Source organism: Mustela nigripes, unplaced genomic scaffold (assembly GCF_022355385.1).
Source record: "Mustela nigripes isolate SB6536 unplaced genomic scaffold, MUSNIG.SB6536 HiC_scaffold_75, whole genome shotgun sequence".
In the NCBI taxonomy this organism is placed as follows: Eukaryota; Metazoa; Chordata; class Mammalia; order Carnivora; family Mustelidae; genus Mustela; species Mustela nigripes.
Genome location: NW_026739490.1, coordinates 5045956 through 5064200, shown reverse-complemented (window position 1 = coordinate 5064200; position 18245 = coordinate 5045956). Strand labels below are relative to the sequence as shown.

The 18245-nt window shown below is 48.7% G+C and overlaps 1 protein-coding gene across 1 annotated transcript in view; it reads left to right on the top strand.

Annotated features, from left to right (window-relative positions):
- The window catches only part of VPS16 (VPS16 core subunit of CORVET and HOPS complexes), a 27389-nt gene extending 9248 nt beyond the window's left edge, over nt 1-18141 (top strand). Inside the window, exons 2-24 of the mRNA XM_059386540.1 lie at nt 10274-10362; nt 10574-10671; nt 10754-10882; nt 10960-11104; nt 11218-11333; nt 11428-11550; nt 11681-11736; nt 12080-12169; nt 12277-12371; nt 12476-12552; nt 13229-13360; nt 13482-13609; nt 13721-13756; nt 13950-14058; nt 14228-14362; nt 14458-14566; nt 14658-14755; nt 14854-14961; nt 15291-15368; nt 15474-15643; nt 15724-15820; nt 16523-16626; nt 16742-18141. Of these exons, the coding sequence (XP_059242523.1) occupies nt 10274-10362; nt 10574-10671; nt 10754-10882; nt 10960-11104; nt 11218-11333; nt 11428-11550; nt 11681-11736; nt 12080-12169; nt 12277-12371; nt 12476-12552; nt 13229-13360; nt 13482-13609; nt 13721-13756; nt 13950-14058; nt 14228-14362; nt 14458-14566; nt 14658-14755; nt 14854-14961; nt 15291-15368; nt 15474-15643; nt 15724-15820; nt 16523-16626; nt 16742-16886 (2467 nt within the window). The 3' untranslated portion in view covers nt 16887-18141. The remainder of the gene's footprint in view (nt 1-10273; nt 10363-10573; nt 10672-10753; nt 10883-10959; nt 11105-11217; nt 11334-11427; nt 11551-11680; nt 11737-12079; nt 12170-12276; nt 12372-12475; nt 12553-13228; nt 13361-13481; nt 13610-13720; nt 13757-13949; nt 14059-14227; nt 14363-14457; nt 14567-14657; nt 14756-14853; nt 14962-15290; nt 15369-15473; nt 15644-15723; nt 15821-16522; nt 16627-16741) is intronic.
- Nucleotides 18142-18245: the final 104 nt, after the last annotated feature.

Here is an 18245-nt window from a genome sequence, read left to right as displayed (position 1 = left end):
CCCTGAGATCATGACCTGAGCCTTCGGCTCAGGTCATGATCTCAGGGTCCTGGGATCGAGTCCCACATCGGGCTCTCTGCTCAGCAGGGAGCCTGCTTCCTCCTCTCTCTCTCTCTCTGCCTGCCTCTCTGCCTACTTGTGATTTCTCTCTGTCAAATAAATAAATAAAATCTTTAAAAAAAAAAAATTAAATTACAGACATAACATCAATATGTATTACTTTAAAAAACGATTTTTTCCTCTAAAAACACAGTCTTTCCTATAAAACTTCAGGACTCTTTTACACCTAACAAAATTAACATTTAAAGTCATCTGACAACCGGTTCTTATTCAGACTTCTCCAGTTGTCTTCAAAGTGTCTTTTTATAACTGGTTTGTTCAAATCAAGACCCAAACCAGAATTACTTGTTTGCTTACCTCTCTTAACTAAGCCTCTTGTAAACTTGAACATTATTGTCTCCACCCCCACCCCTACCTTTTTTTTTTTTTTTTAATTAACATGTAATGTATTATTAGCCCCAGGGGTACAGGTCTTTGAATTGTCAGGCTTACACACTTCACAGTACTCACCATAGCACATACCCTCCCCAATGTCCATAACCCAACGGCCCTCTCTGTACCTCCCTACCCCCCAGCAACCCTCAGTTTGTTTTGTGAGATGAAGAGTGTCTTACAGTTTGTTTCCCTCCCGATCCCATCTTGTTTCATTTTTTCCTTCCCTACCCCCGAAACCCCGTACTTTGCCTCTCAAATTCCTCATATCAGGGAGATCATACGATAATTGTCTTTCTCTGATTGACTTATTTCACTCAGCGTAATGCCCTCTAGTTCCATTCACGTCATTACAAATAGCAAGATTTCATTTCTTTCTTTTTTTTTTTTTTTTAAAGATTTTATTTATTTATTTGAGAGAGAGAGAGGAGAGAAAGCATGAGCTAGGAGAAGGTCAGAGAGCGAAGCAGACTCCTCATGGAGCTGGGAGCTCGATGTGGGACTCAATCCCGGGACTCCGGGACCATGACCTGAGCCAAAGGCAGTCGTCCAACCAACTGAGCCACCCAGGCGTCCCAAGATTTCATTTCTTTTGATGGCGGCATAGTATTCCATTGTGTATATATTTCACATCTTCCTTATCCATTCATCTGTTGATGGACATCTAGGTTCTTTCCATCGTTTGGCTGTTGTGGACATTGCTGTTATAAACATTTGGGTGCATGTGCCCCTTCGGATCACTACATTTGTATCTTTAGGGTAATTACCCAGTAGTGTGATTGCTGGGTCGTAGGGTAGCTCTATTTTCAACCTTTTGAGGAAACTCCATGCTGTTTTCCAGAGTGGCTGCACCAGCTTGCATTCCCACCAACAGTGTAGGAGGTTCCCCTTTCTCTGCATCCTCACCAGCATCTGTCATTTCCTGACTTGTTTATTTTAGCTGTTCTGACTGGTGTGAGGTGGTATCTCATTGTGGTTTTGATTTGTATTTCCCTGATGCCAAGTGATGTGGAGCACTTTTTCATGTGTCTGTTGTCCATCTGGACGTCTTCTTTGCAGAAATATCTGTTCATATCCTCTGCCCATTTCTTGACTGGATTATTTGTTCTTTGGGTGTTGAGTTTGATAAGTTCTTTATAGATTTTGGATACTAGCCCTTTATCTGATAATGTTTGCAAATATCTTCTCCCATTCTGTCAGTTGTCTTTTGGTTTTGTCGACTGTTTCCTTTGCTGTGCAAAAGCTTTTGATCTTGATGAAGTCCCATTAGTTCATTTTTCGCCTTGCTTCCCTTGCCTTTGGCGATGTTTCTAGGAAGAAGTTGCTGTGGCTGAGGTCGAAGAGGTTACTCCCTGTGTTCTCCTCAAGGATTTTGGTGGATTCCTTTCTCACATTGAGGTCTTTCATCCATTTGGAGTGTGGTGTAAGGAAATGGTCCAGTTTTATTTTTCTGCATGTGGCAGTCCCATTTTCCCAACACCATTTGTTGAAGAGACTGTCTTTTTCCATTGGATATTCTTTCCTGCTTTGTCAAAGATTAGTTGACCATAGAGTTGAGGGTCTATTTCTGGGCTCTCTATTCAGTTTCATTGATCTATATGTCTTTTTTTGTGCCAGTACCATGCTGTCTTGATGATGACAGCTTTGTAATAGAGCTTGAAGTCTGGAATTGTGATGCCACCAACTTTGGGTTTCTTTTTCAACATTCCGCTGGCTATTCGAGGTCTTTCCTGGTTTCATATAAAGTTTAGGATTATTTGTTCCATTTCTTCAAAAAAAATTGATGGTATTTTGATAGGGATTACATTAAACGTGTAGATAGCTTTAGGTAGCATAGACATTTTCACAGTATTTGTTCTTCCAATCCATGAGCATGGAACATTTTTCCATTTCTTTGTGTCTTCCTCAATTTCTTTCATGATTACTTTATAGTTTTCTTAGTACAGATTCTTTGCCTCGTTGGTTAGCTTTATTCCTAGGTATCTTATGGTTTTGGGTGAAATTGTAAATGGGATTGACTCCTTAATTTCTCTTTCTTCTGTCTCATTGTTGGTGTATAGAAACACAACAGATTTCTGTGCACTGATTTTGTATCCTGACACTTTACTAAATTCCTGTACAAGTTCTAGCAGATTTGGGGTGGAGTCTTTTGGGTTTTCCACATAAAGTATCATATCATCTGCAAAGAGGGATAGTTTGACTTCTTCTTTGCTGATTTGGATGCCTTTAGTTTCTTTTTGTTGTCTGATTGCTGAGGCTAGGACTTCTAGTACTATGTTGAATAGCAGTGGTGATAATGGACATCCCTGCCATGTTCCTGACCTTAGCGGAAAAGCTCTCAATTTTTCTCATTGAGAATGATATTCGCTGTGGGAGAATGATATTTGCTGTGGGTTTTTCATAGATGGCTTTGATGATATTGAGGTACACACCCTCTATCCCTACACTTTGAGGAGTTTTGATCAGGAAAGTATGCTGTACTTTGTCAAATGCTTTTTCAGCATCTATTGAGAGTATCATATAGTTCTTGTTCTTTCTTTTAGTAATGTATCATGTTGATTGATTTGCGGTTGTTGAACCAACCTTGTAGCCTTGGAATAAATCCCACTTGGACGTGGTGAATAGTTCTTTTAATGTACTGTTGGATTCTATTGGCTAGTATTTTGGTGAGAATTTTCACATCTGTGTTCATCAAGGATATTTGTCTGTAATTCTGTTTTATGATGGAGTCTTTGTCTGGTTTTGGGATCAAGGTAATGCTGGCCTCATAGAATGAGTTTGGAAGTTTTCCTTCCATTTCTATTTTTGGGAACAGTTTCAGGAGAATAGGTATTAATTCTTCTTTAAATGTTTGGTGGAGGGGCCCCTGGGTGGCTCAGTGGGTTAAAGCCTCTGCCTTCGGCTCAGGTCATGATCCCAGGGTCGTGGGATTGAGCCCCGCCTCGGGCTCTCTGCTCGGCAGTGAGCCTGCTTCCTCCTCTCTCTCTGCCTGACTCTCTGCCTACTTATGAGCTCTCTCTCTGTCAAATGAATAAATAAAATCTTAAAAAAAAAAAAAAAAAAGGGTTGGTGGAATTCCCCTGGGAAGCCGTCTGGCCCTGGGCTCTTGTTTGTTGGGAGATTTCTGATGACCACTGCAATCTCCTTACTGGTTATGGGTCTGTTCAGGTTATCTATTTCTTTCTGGTTCAGTTGTGGTAGTTTATATGTCTCTAGGAATGCATCCATTTCTTCCAGATTGTCAAATTTGCTGGCGTATAGTTGCTCATAATATGTTCTTATAATTGTTTGTATTTCTTTGGTGTTGGTTGTGATCTCTCCTCTTTCATTCTTGATTTTATTTATTTGGGTCCTTTTTCTTTTCTTTTTGATAAGTCTGGCCAGGGGTTTATCAATCTTACTAATTCTTTCAGAGACCCAGCTACCTTTTGTTTTCATGACATTGACTTGTTTAAGAGACCAGATTACTTTCTGGATTTGTCCCATTGCTTCCCTGTGGTGCCTTTGATCTTTATTCTCTATCATAGCCTGTATTTCCTGAAACTGTATTAGATCTAGAGGCCTGAACAGATTCAGGGTGAACATTTTTGGCAGAAACGTGTCATAGGTGATGCTGTGATACTTATGCAGCATCACATCTGCAAGCTTCTTACATCAGATTGTCCACTAGGAGCAAAGTAGAGATTGACCAGTGGGTTTGGACGCTGATGACCACATCCGCCCTTGCAAAGTCATATGTAATCAACTTGTAGGCTGGTAGCCCCAGGAATGGTGCCATATTGGGACCAGATCTTAGTCTCTGTTGTTGGCACATTAGCCACTCAGCAGTACTGTTAGTTAGGTCAGCCTTGGGGAGGGAGGCTCCCAAGACATCTATCCCAAAGGAGGTTATCACAAGGTTTTCAAGAGCCGAAGGCTAGTTTCCTTGGACACGCGAAGGGAAGCTACTTGCATTGTTTCTAAGTTTCAGGATACAGTTCTTGTTCTGATCAATGCTGTTAAATTTCACTTGAAAAATGGCGTGTTGGTGAATTCAACTGTTACAATTTAACAACCCACACAATTAAATTTTGATTTTTAGCAGTAGCAGCTGTGTGGCTGTATACTGTAGGGCAATTATGGAAGCTTCCTACTTCTCAGAGCCATGATTTGAGCTAAAAGTTAATGGACCCAAGTTTGTCATTTTCTCTTTATAAATGTTCAAGTGAACTCAGAATGATCTAGCCCATGGTCAGGCACAGAAGTCACTCCGAAGGCACATGTCTGACTTGGCATTTCACCACAGCAAACTGCCCGCTTGATTAATTGTGATGCCGCCACATGAAATAGGTGACTAGCATTCGTTTCCCATGACCAGGAGCTCAGTATTGCACTCAGGCCCAAGCACACAACCAAACCAATCCCCAGATCACATCTTTAGGGTGCTGTCTTCTGGACCACTCCCTGCCCCAAGTTTGTATCAGTTTGGGTCCAGTCTGGGGACCTAAACGGAGAATGATAAACATAAAGAATTATTAGGCTGAGGGAGAGCACCCAAGGAGTGACACACTTGGAAAGGAAGCCTCTCCCCATGCAGGGGTTCAGATACTAATGGCGAAAATAAAACTGCAGATCACTGGAAAGCAGAGAAGTTTGCTGGTTTACATGGGCCAGAGCTGGTCCCCAGGTCCTGGGCAAGCAAGAAACAATGCTCTGGGGTTCAGAGGTAAGGGGACACAGGGAAGCGGCAACAGGTGGCCAAGCATGTGGGCATGGGATGGAATGGTGCTGCTTCTGCAGCCTGGAGCCCATGGTGTCTAGCCACAAGCAATGGTTGGGTGCACAGGTGTGCAGAGGGATGTCAGTCAGTGCAAACACAGGGGCACAGGCCGGGTAGTCAGATCTTGGCAGCTGAGGAAGCAGAGCCTGGTGTGGGCAGGAGGCCAGGAGTGTGGTGTCTGCCCAGGGAGGCTTGGAAATGTGATTACCATTCCAGGAGAACCTTTGAGATTGCTCCTGCATAACGGAGGCAGAACGCCGCCAGATGTCCTCACACCCTGGCTGCTTGCCGGCTGTCCCCAGCTGGAAGCAGTCGGAGAGCTCTTTCCTCCGGTAATGTCCCTCTGAGCGCCCTCTGCTGGGAAAGATGAAACTCACACTCATGGTGAAGGGGAAAGGCCTAAAGGAATGCTGTCTATCACAGAGCAGTAGTGGAGGGTGAATTTGGAGCTGAGTGGCTCCATGAGAACTGACATAGTAGGTCTGTGTGAACAACTGTTTTCCCGTCAGATTTTCATGCAACTATTTTAGTAACAAAATGTCAAAAACTGTATATGGTTTATCAAAAAGTCAAGTGATGTAAAAGTCTAAAACTTAGCAGTCCTCCAACATCCTCCATTCACCACCCTCGGCACAGGTAACCACTGTCTCTGGCTCAGTGCAGCTTCGTGTCTCTGAGGGTTTTTCTGTGCATTTACACACATATGTGTAGTGATGTGTACATATATGTATATATGTGTATATATGTATATATATACAAAATATGTGCTTAATTTTCTTATAAAATAAATGGGTTCGGGGCGCCTGGGTGGCTCAGTCGTTAAGCATCTGCCTTCTGCTCAGGTTATGATGCCAGAGTTCTGGGATCAAGCCCTGCATTGAGCTCCCTGCTCAGCAGGAAGCCTCCTTCTCCCTCTCCTGCTTCCCCTGTTTGTGTTCCCTCTCTTGCTGTCTCTCTCTCTCTCTCTGTCAAATAAATAAATAAATAAATAATTATAATATATTATATAACATATATAGTATATATAATAATTAATTAAATCTTTTTAAAAAATAAAAGTAAAATAAAATAAATGGGTTCATATGTTTCCTGTTGAGCTGCAGGGGTTTTTCATTTGTTTTTAATAAAGATTTTATTTATTATTTATTTGACAGAGATCACAAGTAGGAAGAGAGGCAGGCAGAGAGAGAGGAAGGGAAACAGGCTCACTGCTGAGCAGAGAGCCCGATGTGGGCCTCGATCCCAGAACCCTGGGATCATGACATAAGCCAAAGACAGAGGCTTTAACCCACTGAGCCACCCAGGTGCCCCGTTTGTTTGTTTTTACTTAACAGGACATCTAGAGATCACTTCATGTCAGTACGCAGACTCACCTTATTAATGGCCACATAATATTCCCCAGAACAGACATCCCATATTGAAGTAGGTTTTTCCAGGATTTGCAAGAGAACTATTTTAAGTAGTGCCACAGTGAATTCACTGTGGGCACTTAACCAGCTGAGCCACCCAGCCACCCCTGTTTAGTTCTTAAATATTTTCACATAAAATAGTATGATTATAGCCATTGACCATTCTTCTTTTGGTTTTAGTTTCATTTTTAAAAATTACTTAGAGTTGGGGCATCTGGGTGTCTCAGTCCATTGAGCATCTGCCTTCAGCTCGGTTCATGATGGGATCAAGCCTGGAGTTGGGCTCCCTGCTCAGCAGGGAGTCTGCTGCTTCTCCCTCTGCCCACCTCCCCGCTTATGCTGTCTCTCTCTCTCTCAAACAAATAAAATCTTTTAAAAAATGTTTAAAAATTACTTAGAGCCTTTTGTATTTTTAAGAAAAGTACCTGTTTTTCACGTGTCACATTTTTTTATTTTGTCTGTCTTCCTAGTTTTCCATGGATTTTTTAAATGTATTAAAGTTTTTTAATGTTCATCATTTTTTTTTTTTTTAAATTTGACAGAGAGATCACAAGTAGGCAGAGAGGCAGGCAGAGACAGAGAGTGGGGAAGCAGGCTCCCCACTGAGCAGAGAGCCCACTGACCTGAGCCAAAGGCAGAGGCTTTAACCCACTGAGCCACCCAGGCACCCCTTAATGTTCACCATTTTAATAAATAACCATTAATGTGATTTAAAACCTCAAACGAGGTTTTTCCTGTCCCTGTCCTTACTCAACTGATTCCACCTCCTCACCTCCCAGTAATCAGTTACTAGCATCTTAGAAATCTTTCCAGAGTTTCTTGTTTTTCAAATAAAAGCAAATACAAAACATACGTATTGTTTTTACCCTTTTCATATAGAAGTATACAGAAGTCTTTTTTTGAAAAGATTTTATTTATTTGACAGAGAGATAGAGATTACAAGTAGGCAGAGAGGCAGAGGGGGAAGCAGGCTCCCCGCTGAGCAAGGAGCCCAGTGCAGGGCTGGATCCCAGGGCCCTTGAGACCATGATCTGAGCCAAAGGCAGAGGCTTAACCCACTGAGCCACCCAGGCACCCCCAGAAGTCTTTTTTATCTATACTCGTTCTTTTTCTGTGACTTCTGGGTTATATACCATACTTAGAAATTGTTTCTGTTTTGAGAGTGTGAAGAGATCCAAGTTTTGTTCAGATACGGCTTTATTTATTTATTTTTAACATTTAAGTCCTGAATTCCATCTGGAAAATATTGTATTGTAGAGATTAAGTAATGAAATAGTGTTTATTGCAATTCTTCCCATATGGCCCATTGTCTCATTTCAAGTATCAATTTGCAATAATTTGAAATGCCATCTTTATTACGTGCTCAATTCCCAGTTCTTTTTCTGGACTCTTTTCTTCCATCAATCTATTTGCTTTTCCCTATCCCAAAACAACAGTTTTAATTAATTTCAGTTTTATGTAGTATATTTTATATCTGACGTATATCTGTTCTCTTATTTTAAAAATATTTTAAAATACTTTTCAGCATTTTCTATTTAAAAATGATATTTGTTTTTTCTGCAAGTGAGTTTTAGAATCTGTTTGTGCTGGGGCGCCTGGGTGGCTCAGTCAGTTAAGCATCTGACTCTTGATCTCAGCTCAGGTCTCCATCTCAGGGTCACGAATTCAAGCCCTGCACTGGGCCCATGCTGGGGGTGGAGCCTACTTAAAAAGAAAAAAAAAGAATCAGTGTGTGCTTCCACCGCCCCCCCAACTGGGAGTGGTTTTTACTGGAATTTTTATGCATTCATAGATCTGTTTGGAATGTGTCTTGCTCTGAAAAACTTTTCCGTAGTTTACACTATAAAAAACTATTAGCCTGTATTTTCTAAAGGATTTTATGTTTAGTTTTTTTTTTAAGATTTTATTTATTTATTTGAGATTTTATTAAGATTTTATTTATTGAGATTTTATTAAGATTTTATTTACCTCTTTCTCTGTGTTTTTATATCTTTGAGTAAACTTTGATTTGATTTTTTTTAACTTTATTTTTCTTTAAGGTTTTTTTAAAAAGATTTTATTTATTTATTTTTGAGAGAGAGTGACAGAGACAGAGACAGAGACCGAGCAGGAGGAGGGGTAGAGGGAGAAGCAGACTCCCAGCTGAGCAGGAAGCCTGACTCAGGACTTGGTCCCAGGACCCTCGGATCATGACCTGAGCCTCTCTTCCCCCCACCGTGATTGTATTTGGTAAAAACTTTCGTTAGGTTTATTCTTGCATATCATCATTTTAATACTATCATGATTAGGGTCTTTTAAAGTCATATTTTAGTTGATTTTTGTTATGATATAGAAAATATGTAGGCTTCTGTTGATTGCCCTTTTGTTTTGTTCATTAATCCATAGCCTGCTTTGGATTTTCTAAGTAGACAATCACATTATTTGCAACTAGCAGCAAACTCACTCCTTCTCTAAAATATAAACTCCTTTATATTTGCTTTTTCTTAAATTATTTTGCTAGAACCCCAAAATGAATGTCAAATAGAAGATAATGGTAGGCATCTTTGATTCTTATCAGGAAGGCTCCCGAAATGATACTGGAGGAAACACTCCCCTTAAAAACTGCTTTCTCTTGGCTTCCTGGGAGAGGGCCTACTCCTTTTCTGCTTGTCCCCACCTCCAGCCCTCAAATGACGGCAGGCTTCAGGACTCCTACTCCGTCTTCATGTCACACACACTCAGCGACCCACGCCCATTTCAGACTCCAGTCATCTCGTGCCAGCTTGTGATTTCTGTGACCTCCCATAAGCTGAGCATTCAGAGATTGACATCTCCAGCCCAGGACTCTGTCCCCTGAGCTCTGGGCTCACCAAAGAGCTCCTCTGTGATTTCTGTTTTCTTTCTTTCTTTCTTTCTTTTTTTTAAGATTTTATTTATTCATTTGACAGAAAGAGAGAGTACAAGTAGGCAGAGAGGCAGGATGGGGGGTTGGGGAACAGGCTCCCTGCTGAGCAGAGAGCCTGATGCAGGGCTCAATCCCTGGACTCTGGGATCATGACCTGAAGGCAGAAGCTTAACCCACTGAACCACCCAGGTGCCTCTGGGATTTGTTTCAAGCACTGCTAACTAACTGAATGCCTCTAAAATGGAGTTCATTATCAGTAGGCATTGAGGGCGACCCCTGGATATAAATCCTATAACCTGCTTTGGTGTTAAGAACCAGAAATAGAAGAAAGGCTGCTTGCTCTGAGAGACCTGCCCCCACCTTAGACGGTCTTATTTCCTGCTAATGCCGGCCCAAGCCAGCCACCCCACCCTGGTCCTATCTGAATTTATGCCTTGGATATTGGTCACATAGCCTGTCTGTCGTGCCATGAGTTCCTGCCACCCTTGGACTCTTGCCCCATGAACCACATCCTTCCTAGCCAACTGCCTCTGTTCTGTCACCTGCTGTCCCTAAGCATGGATGTGGTCAGTTGCCCGAGCTGTTTCTAGTCGTCACCCTCTCCCAGCTGTGGGGGGCCTCAACTCCCCTGTGAAGGACAAATGGAGGCTTTAGGGGTTCCTCTGGGCTCACTCCATCTGGGCATAAGGTCATGAGAAGGCTAATTTCTGCTTGCCTCTGTGTGGGCAGGAAGTATGAGCTGTACAGCATGGACTGGGACCTGAAGGAGGAACTCAGGGACTGCCTGGTAGCCGCTGCGCCCTATGGGGGCCCCATTGGTATGTCACCCCTATGCTGCTGCATGTTCTGGGACAATGGGTTGAACTCTAGGTGCATGATTCCCCGGGGGCCTTGCTGGCAGGTGCTCCTTGCTAATGTAGCTACCCCTCGCCTTCCCCTTTCTCACCCCCTGCTGAGATACTTTAAATTTTGATTCTCATATGGGGTGGGCCTGGGGGGCTGGAAAGAAAATCTCTTCTTGAACTACAGCACTATTGAGGAACCCGTGGCGGAAGGAGAAGGCAGCCAGTGTCCGGCCAGTGCTTGAGATCTACTCCGCCTCCGGCCTGCCTCTGGCCAGTCTGCTGGTGAGCACTCGTGATCCCTGCTTGGGGCTAGGCCGGGTCTGTGTCCCAAGGACAGCCTCAGGAACCTCCCCGTCCTCTGCAGTGGAAGAGCGGGCCCGTGGTGTCACTAGGCTGGTCAGCCGAGGAGGAGCTGCTCTGCGTGCAGGAAGATGGTGTGGTGCTGGTTTACGGGCTTCATGGCGACTTCCGGAGGCACTTCAGCATGGGCAATGTAGGGACCACAGGGGGCTGGGGAGAGGGCTGGAGTCTGGGCCTCTGGCTTTCTCAACCCACGGCCCCTCTCCCTAGGAGGTGCTCCAGAACCGCGTTCTAGATGCCCGGATCTTCCATACTGAGTTTGGTTCAGGGGTGGCCATCCTCACGGGGGCCCACCGCTTTACCCTCAGCGCCAATGTGGGTGATCTCAAGCTCCGCCGGATGCCGGAGGTGCCAGGTGAGCCCCAGCATCCCTGAGACAGGCGTTTGGTGCCCTCCAGACCTGGGGGCCAGGAGAGCTGAAGCCGTGGGCTCTGGCCATCCTGAGCTTGCCCCCTGCCCCGGCCACAGGTCTGCAGAGCGCACCCTCATGCTGGACCACACTGTGCCAGGACCGAGTTGCACACATTCTTCTGGCTGTGGGGCCTGATCTTTACCTTCTCGACCATGCAACCTGCTCTGCAGTGGTGAGGGCCCGAGTGAGAGGGAAATGGAAGGGGTGCGGGAGGCAGCGCGGGGGGAGGCAGTGAGAAAATGTCTGCTGTCCCTCGCCTGTCCCAGACGCCCCCTGGCCTGGCGCCCGGAGTGAGCAGCTTTCTGCAGATGGCAGTCTCCTTCACCTACCGACACCTGGCCCTCTTCACAGACACAGGCTATATCTGGATGGGGACGGCATCACTCAAGGTATGCTCTTGGGACAACGTGGGGGCACCCTGTCTTGTCCAGGAAAGAGCTGTTAAGGGTAGGGGAAGGGCCTTTTAACCAGACTGGTGACTACTGGGACAGGGCCGTGATATTCCTTGCACCCTTCCAGGAGAAGCTGTGTGAGTTCAACTGCAACATCCGGGCCCCCCCGAAGCAGATGGTCTGGTGAGGATGGGGGTGTAATGCTGTGGGTGGGCACAGCCTTGTTTCCTGGGACACCTTGATTCAGCCTGTCTACTGGCCACACCAGGAGGAGTTATCCGCTTTGCCAGTGCATGTTTGAGGGAAACCTCTGCGCCCCTGTGGGCCCCAGATGCTCCGGGGAGCTGACAGCATAAGGGGAGAGGGAAGCAGATGTCAGTCAGAGGCATGGGATACGGGGTGGCATGCGTGTGCAGGGCTGTCCCAAGGCAGAGCAGTATAAGCAGCGATGTGGGAAGGTGAGAGACGTGGCTGTGGGCCCCGTGTCCTGTGTGTATCCCAGATGTGCATGTGATGCTGCCCACAGGTGCAGCCGTCCTCGCAGCAAAGAGAGGGCTGTCGTGGTGGCCTGGGAGAGACGGCTGATGGTGGTGGGTGACGCACCTGAGAGCATCCAGTATCCTTGGAGGGCTGCCTCTGTGGGTGGGAAGGGAAAGAAGGTGAGAGAGGCTCACCTGCCCTGCCCCATTTCCGGGTACTTTTGGGAACCTTGACTGAGCCCAGGTTTGTTTTGGATGAAGACTCCTACCTGGTGCCTGAACTGGATGGGGTCCGTATCTTCTCTCGTAGCACCCATGAGTTCCTGCATGAGGTTCCAGGTGAGGCCCTCCCAGGGGACCACGGGCCCCAGGGCAGGATCAGGGCACTGAGCCAGTGCTGAGGATTCCCTGCTCTCCCAACACTCATCAACTCCCTCCCCTAGTGGCCAGCGAGGAGATCTTCAAAATTGCCTCCATGGCTCCTGGAGCACTGTTGTTGGAGGCCCAGAAAGAGTATGAGGTAAAGCCTTAGGCTTCTCCCTGGGCCCCAGCCCATGCTCTTCTCCTTCCCCTTCCTAATTGGCTCAGCCCTGTGTCCCTCCCTGCCTGGGCACAATGAACTCAGCCAGGTGCCACTTATCAAGAGAGGAGTCCAGGGGCACCTGGATGGCTCAGTGGGTTAAAGCCTCTGCCTTTGGTTCGGGTCATGATCTCAGAGTCCTGGGATCGAGCCCCGCATCGGGCTCTCTGCTCAGCAGGGGGCCTGCTCCCCCGCCCTCTGTCTGCCTCCTCTGCCTACTTGTGATCTCTGTCTGTCAAATAAATAAAATCTTTAAAAAAAAAAAAAAAAAGAGAGGAGTCCAGGCAGGACACTGGGGAGAGCCAGCTCAGGTAAACTGAAGTGATATGGTATCTTCCATGCAGTGATGGGAAGGTGCAGGGAACCCCTGTTGTCCCCAGCCCAGGCACCGATCAGGGCTGTCATAAAGGCCCTCTGCCGGCAATTGTGGGTGGATATGGCGGAGGGTGTATGGGTAACTTGGGTGGACTGTGGGCTGAGGGAGTTTGGGCTTTGGCCTCTGCAGCCCCTCCACGCCAGCCCATTTGAACTTCAGCCCAGAGGGGTGGGGAGACCGGAAATGGGGGTATTCTCGCTCATGGCACCCCATCCCTGGTGCCCTTCCTCCACGCCTCAGAAAGAGAGCCAGAAGGCAGATGAGTACCTCCGGGAGATCCAGGAGCTGGGGCAGCTGACCCAGGCTGTGCAGCAGTGCATCGAGGCTGCGGGACATGAGCACCGGCCAGACATGCAGAAGAGTTTGCTCAGGGTCGGCCTGGCCAGCGGGGATGGGGCTGGAGGGGTGCTGGGCGTGTTGGAGGGGGTATGCCCTAGCGGGAAGGGTAGGGCAGCAGGTATGATCACCCCTCTCGCCCTCTGGCTCTTCTCAGGCGGCCTCCTTTGGAAAGTGTTTCCTCGACAGATTTCCACCGGACAGCTTCGTGCGCATGTGTCAGGACCTGCGTGTGCTCAATGCCATCCGGGACTACCACATCGGGATCCCCCTCACTTACAGCCAGTATCCTTAAGCGAGCTGCTGGGATGTTTACAGCCCGTGGTGGGGAGGGGAGGTGAAGGGGCTAAACATACTGCCTCCCAGTCCTTGGATCCTTAACCACGTAAAATCTAGATATAAACAGCTCACCATCCAGGTGCTGCTGGATAGGTATAGCAAGTCCCAGGGCTCTGGGAGGAGGGCTTTATGTGGGCGGGCATTATAGCCCCTGGTGTGTTCTTGTGGACACTGTTCCTCACCCATTTCTTTGGGAGCTGGAAGGCCTGAATTACAGGCTGGGGCCACTCTGCCCTCTCTTTCTATCCCACCTCACTCCTGTCCCTTTTATCCCCTTGCCTGTCAGGCTGGTGTTACGGAGGCTTTACCCTCTGGCGATCCAGATCTGTGAGTACCTGCGCCTTCCTGAAGTGCAGGGTGTCAGCAGGATTCTGGCTCACTGGGCCTGCTACAAGGTAAGGACACAGGGTGGACTTCAAAGTCAATTAGAAGATGCCAGGCCCCGGAGACATGTGGGAAACACGGAATGTAGAGGTGAAGGGGGAGGTCCTGATCCAGGGCCAGTTGGGGCGGTGGGTGAAGGGTGAGCTCCAGGTGTGGGTGACAACCCTCTTCTGTCTGCAGGTGCAACAGAAGGATGTGTCCGATGAGGATGTTGCTCGGGCCATTAATCAGAAGCTTGGGGACACACCAGGCGTCTCTTACTCTGACATCGCTGCACGGGCCTATGGCTGTGGCCGCACAGAGCTGGCCATCAAGGTGTGGGCTCCCAACCCTCCCCAGATACTCTGACATTGGTATTAGAGGCCCCCAGGCCAACTCCTTCTCTCTGTGCCTTTCTCCCCACCCCACAGCTGCTGGAGTATGAGCCACGCTCAGGGGAGCAGGTACCCCTTCTCCTAAAGATGAAGAGAAGCAAACTGGCCCTGAGCAAGGCTATCGAGAGTGGGGACACTGATCTGGGTGAGCAGAGTTTGAGGGAGGGCAAGGCTGGGGCCCCTGGGCTAAGCAGAGGGCTGGGCTGGAGTCCCCACACCACCTTACCGTTCCTTAGTGTTCACGGTGTTGCTGCACCTGAAGAATGAGCTAAACCGAGGAGATTTTTTCATGACTCTTCGGAACCAGCCCATGGCCCTGAGTTTGTACCGACAGGTGTGTGCCCTGGGCAAGGGTGGGGCTGGAGCCTCCCGAGCCACTGATTTGGCCTCCCAAGCTGGCCTTGCTGACTGCCTGCCTGTCCGTGGCCGCAGTTCTGTAAGCACCAGGAGCTGGAGACACTGAAGGACCTTTACAATCAGGATGACAACCATCAGGAGCTGGGCAGTTTCCACATCCGAGCCAGCTATGCTGCTGAGGAGGTCCGAGGTCCACAGAGTGGGGAGGGCCTATGGGCTGGGCTGCTGGTCAGGGACCTTCTCCAGGCATCTGGGTCCCCTGTCTGTCCAGTACACACCCCCTCTGGTCCTCACTGTTGCGGGAGAGTCTGAGATGATAAGAGGCCAGGATGGTGGTCGGTCCCAGAGGAGCTAGCCTCCCCACAGGGACACTGAGGGGGGCGGTGCACCCAGCGCGAAAGGCTGGTCCTGGCAACCCTGAGCATGGGGACTGGGGAGAGCAGTGTAGCCTGAATGGGGAAGGCTGATTTCCTTGGTACCAGGAGCTCAGGCTTCCCTGCTTGCCCCTGCAGCGTATTGAGGGACGAGTGGCAGCTCTGCAGTCGGCGGCTGATGCCTTCTACAAGGCCAAGAATGAGTTCGCAGCCAAGGTTTGCCCTACTGTTTTCTGAGAACCTTGTCTGTTTCTGGTCTTGGTCTGGTCGCCTTTCCCTGTTGGCCCCATTCAGACCCATCTGGCCTCCTCTCCACTCCAGGCCACGGAGGATCAAATGCGGCTCCTGCGGCTGCAGCGGCGCCTGGAAGACGAGCTGGGGGGCCACTTCGTGGACCTGTCTCTGCATGACACAGTCACCACCCTCGTCCTCGGCGGCCACAGCAAACGTGCGGAGCAGCTGGCACGTGACTTCCGCATTCCAGACAAGAGGTAGGAGAGGCCAGGGCTGCAGGTAGGTCCTGGGATCGCCTGCCTGTCCCACAACACCTGCGAGCCCGGCTTCCCTGCAGGCTCTGGTGGCTGAAGCTGACTGCGCTGGCAGATCTGGAAGACTGGGAGGAGCTAGAGAAGTTTTCTAAGAGCAAGAAATCGCCCATTGGCTACCTGGTGAGGCAGGGGCTCTGCGGCCACCCCACACCCAGTGGGAGTAATCCTGGGGAGGGGACCAGGCTCAGAGCTGGGCAGATGGCTTGGTCTTGCATCTTTTCAGCCCTCCCATATAGTTAGCAGGTGTTTCCCATGACTGCACACCCATGGGCCAGTTCTGTGGGCGAGTGGGTCTGAGTTAACCCACGGGTGTTGGCCAGGGAGGGAATGAGCTGCTTGCCCCCCAGGAGGCCGGCAGCAAGCACCCTGTGCCTAAGGGAAAGTATTGTGTGAGTAGGGGGTGGAGGGGCAGTAGGAGGGCATGTCCGGGAGGCAGTGGAAGAGACTGACGGGTTGTTTTCTGTGGCAGGTGGTTCAGGGGTATGGCAGGTAGGTGGGATAAGGGCAGCGGTGAGAGAAAGCACAGGCCCTGAGAAGGCAAGGGACTCCTGTTGCGAGAGGGTAGCCATGGATGGTGGAGTGGCTGTGTGGACATAAACATAGAGTCTCAAGGCTCTAACAGATCTGTGTGTAGGCGGTTCCTGCCCAGAGACTGTGGCGATCACAACTTTGCATGTGTGTCAGGGCGGGGGTGGGTCAGGATTGTGTACACTGAAGGGTGTATGAAGTACACGGGGACCATGCGTCCACTGGACTTTGGCTCGTAAGAGAGAGGACAGGAAGGCTCTGCCTTACCTTCTCCTCTCCCCATCTTCTCCTAAGCCCTTTGTCGAGATCTGCATGAAACAACACAACAAATATGAGGCCAAGAAGTATGCCTCCCGTGTGGGTCCCGAGCAGAAGGTCAAGGCCTTGCTTCTTGTTGGGTGCGTTGGCTGAGAGCCCCATGGGTGCTAGGGGGCTGAGCCCAGGGGCTGATGAGGGGTACGGCTTGTGCCTTTGGGCAGCCTGACAACATCTCCCCTCCTGCTCAAACCACAGGGATGTGGCTCAGGCTGCAGATGTGGCCATTGAACACCGGAACGAAGCAGAGCTGACACTTGTATTGTCCCACTGCACTGGAGCCACGGACGCGGCCACGGCTGACAAGATTCAGCGGGCTAGGGCACAAGCCCAGAAGAAGTAAGGGGCTCATCTTGCATGTCTCCTGAGCTCTAGGCTTGGCAGAAGGTCACTGCGTATCCAGCTTCTTCAGAGCCGAGCTAAGCTGAGGAGCTGAGGTGGGGTGGGAGCCGGGGGTCTGATGGTCTGATTGTGAATAAAGTTGGGACATTTTAGAGTACCTGTCTCACGCAGTCCGGCCCAGGCAAAAGCATGCTGGAAGGCAGAACCATCCAGACACTTGAGCAGTACTCTGTGTGTTTGATTGTTTGGGACTGTAGGGTTGCTCCTCAGCGATATTTGCAAGAGAACTGCCCATCTCCACAGTTATGGAAGAAAGCCCTGTAACTAAGCTCATAGCTCCGGGTAGCTGGGCAGAACTCCAGCAGCAGCCCATCGAGAGCCAATCTGAAAAGCATTATACATGTACACACAAGAACCATGCTGAATGCTTTACCATTGCTATTTCACTTATTCCGCAAGACAGCCCAGTGAGATAGGTAACATTGCCCCATTTTACAGAAGAGGAAGTCAAGGACTGAGGATGTGTGGTGACAGTGAGTATGTGGCGAAACTGGGATTTGAAACCTAGTTGTGCTGGTAGGGGTCTTAGAGCTTCTCCTCAGCTATTGTTGTGACAGAAGAGGGATGACTGAAATTGGGCCCTCTGAGCAGAGGAGCCCGAGGCAAGGCCTCCATTCTCACCACAGTAAGGGTTGGAGGACGGATGAGCATGTGGCCAGCGTGTCAGAGGGTTAGAGGAGGAACCTTCACAAACCATGTCCACCTAACAGTGGTAAGCAACTCCCATGTCGTCCTGGGGCCGAAGAGAAAAGGAGGTTGGAATGTCTCCATTCTGCCAAGGAAGAACTACAGACTCGAGACCCCTGGCGCTACCTTACCACCGAAGAGAGGCTCCATCCCCCGCCAGCAGCAGTACCTTCTTGGCCCCTTCAGCGTGCACTCCGGTTATGTGAGCTTCATGGCTCAGTGCCCGCACCCAACACTGAGGGCATTTCCTTTTCCTCTTATTGCGCCTTTATTCTAGAAGGAGGACAAAGGAGGAAACCGTAGCCCAGAGGGAGGGCAGGCCTCCCTGGAGTTTCTGGCTTTCCCCTCTTAATGCCTCTAGAGTTGACTTGAAATGAGTGCCTGAAAAGAGTAAGCGACCCGGGGTCTGGTAAGCAGTTTCTTTTTCTTCTTCCTCCACCTAATTTGTAACTTTGAATTTGTAACTTTGAATGTCTTCCAAGAGGATATATGTCACATTGTAAAACAGCCATTTGTTATGCTTACCTCTTACTACATGGGTCAAAAATCGGGGCTAGATAAAACAGTGGTTTGTTTCTGCTCCACAATATTTGGGATAGCAGCTGGGGGCCGA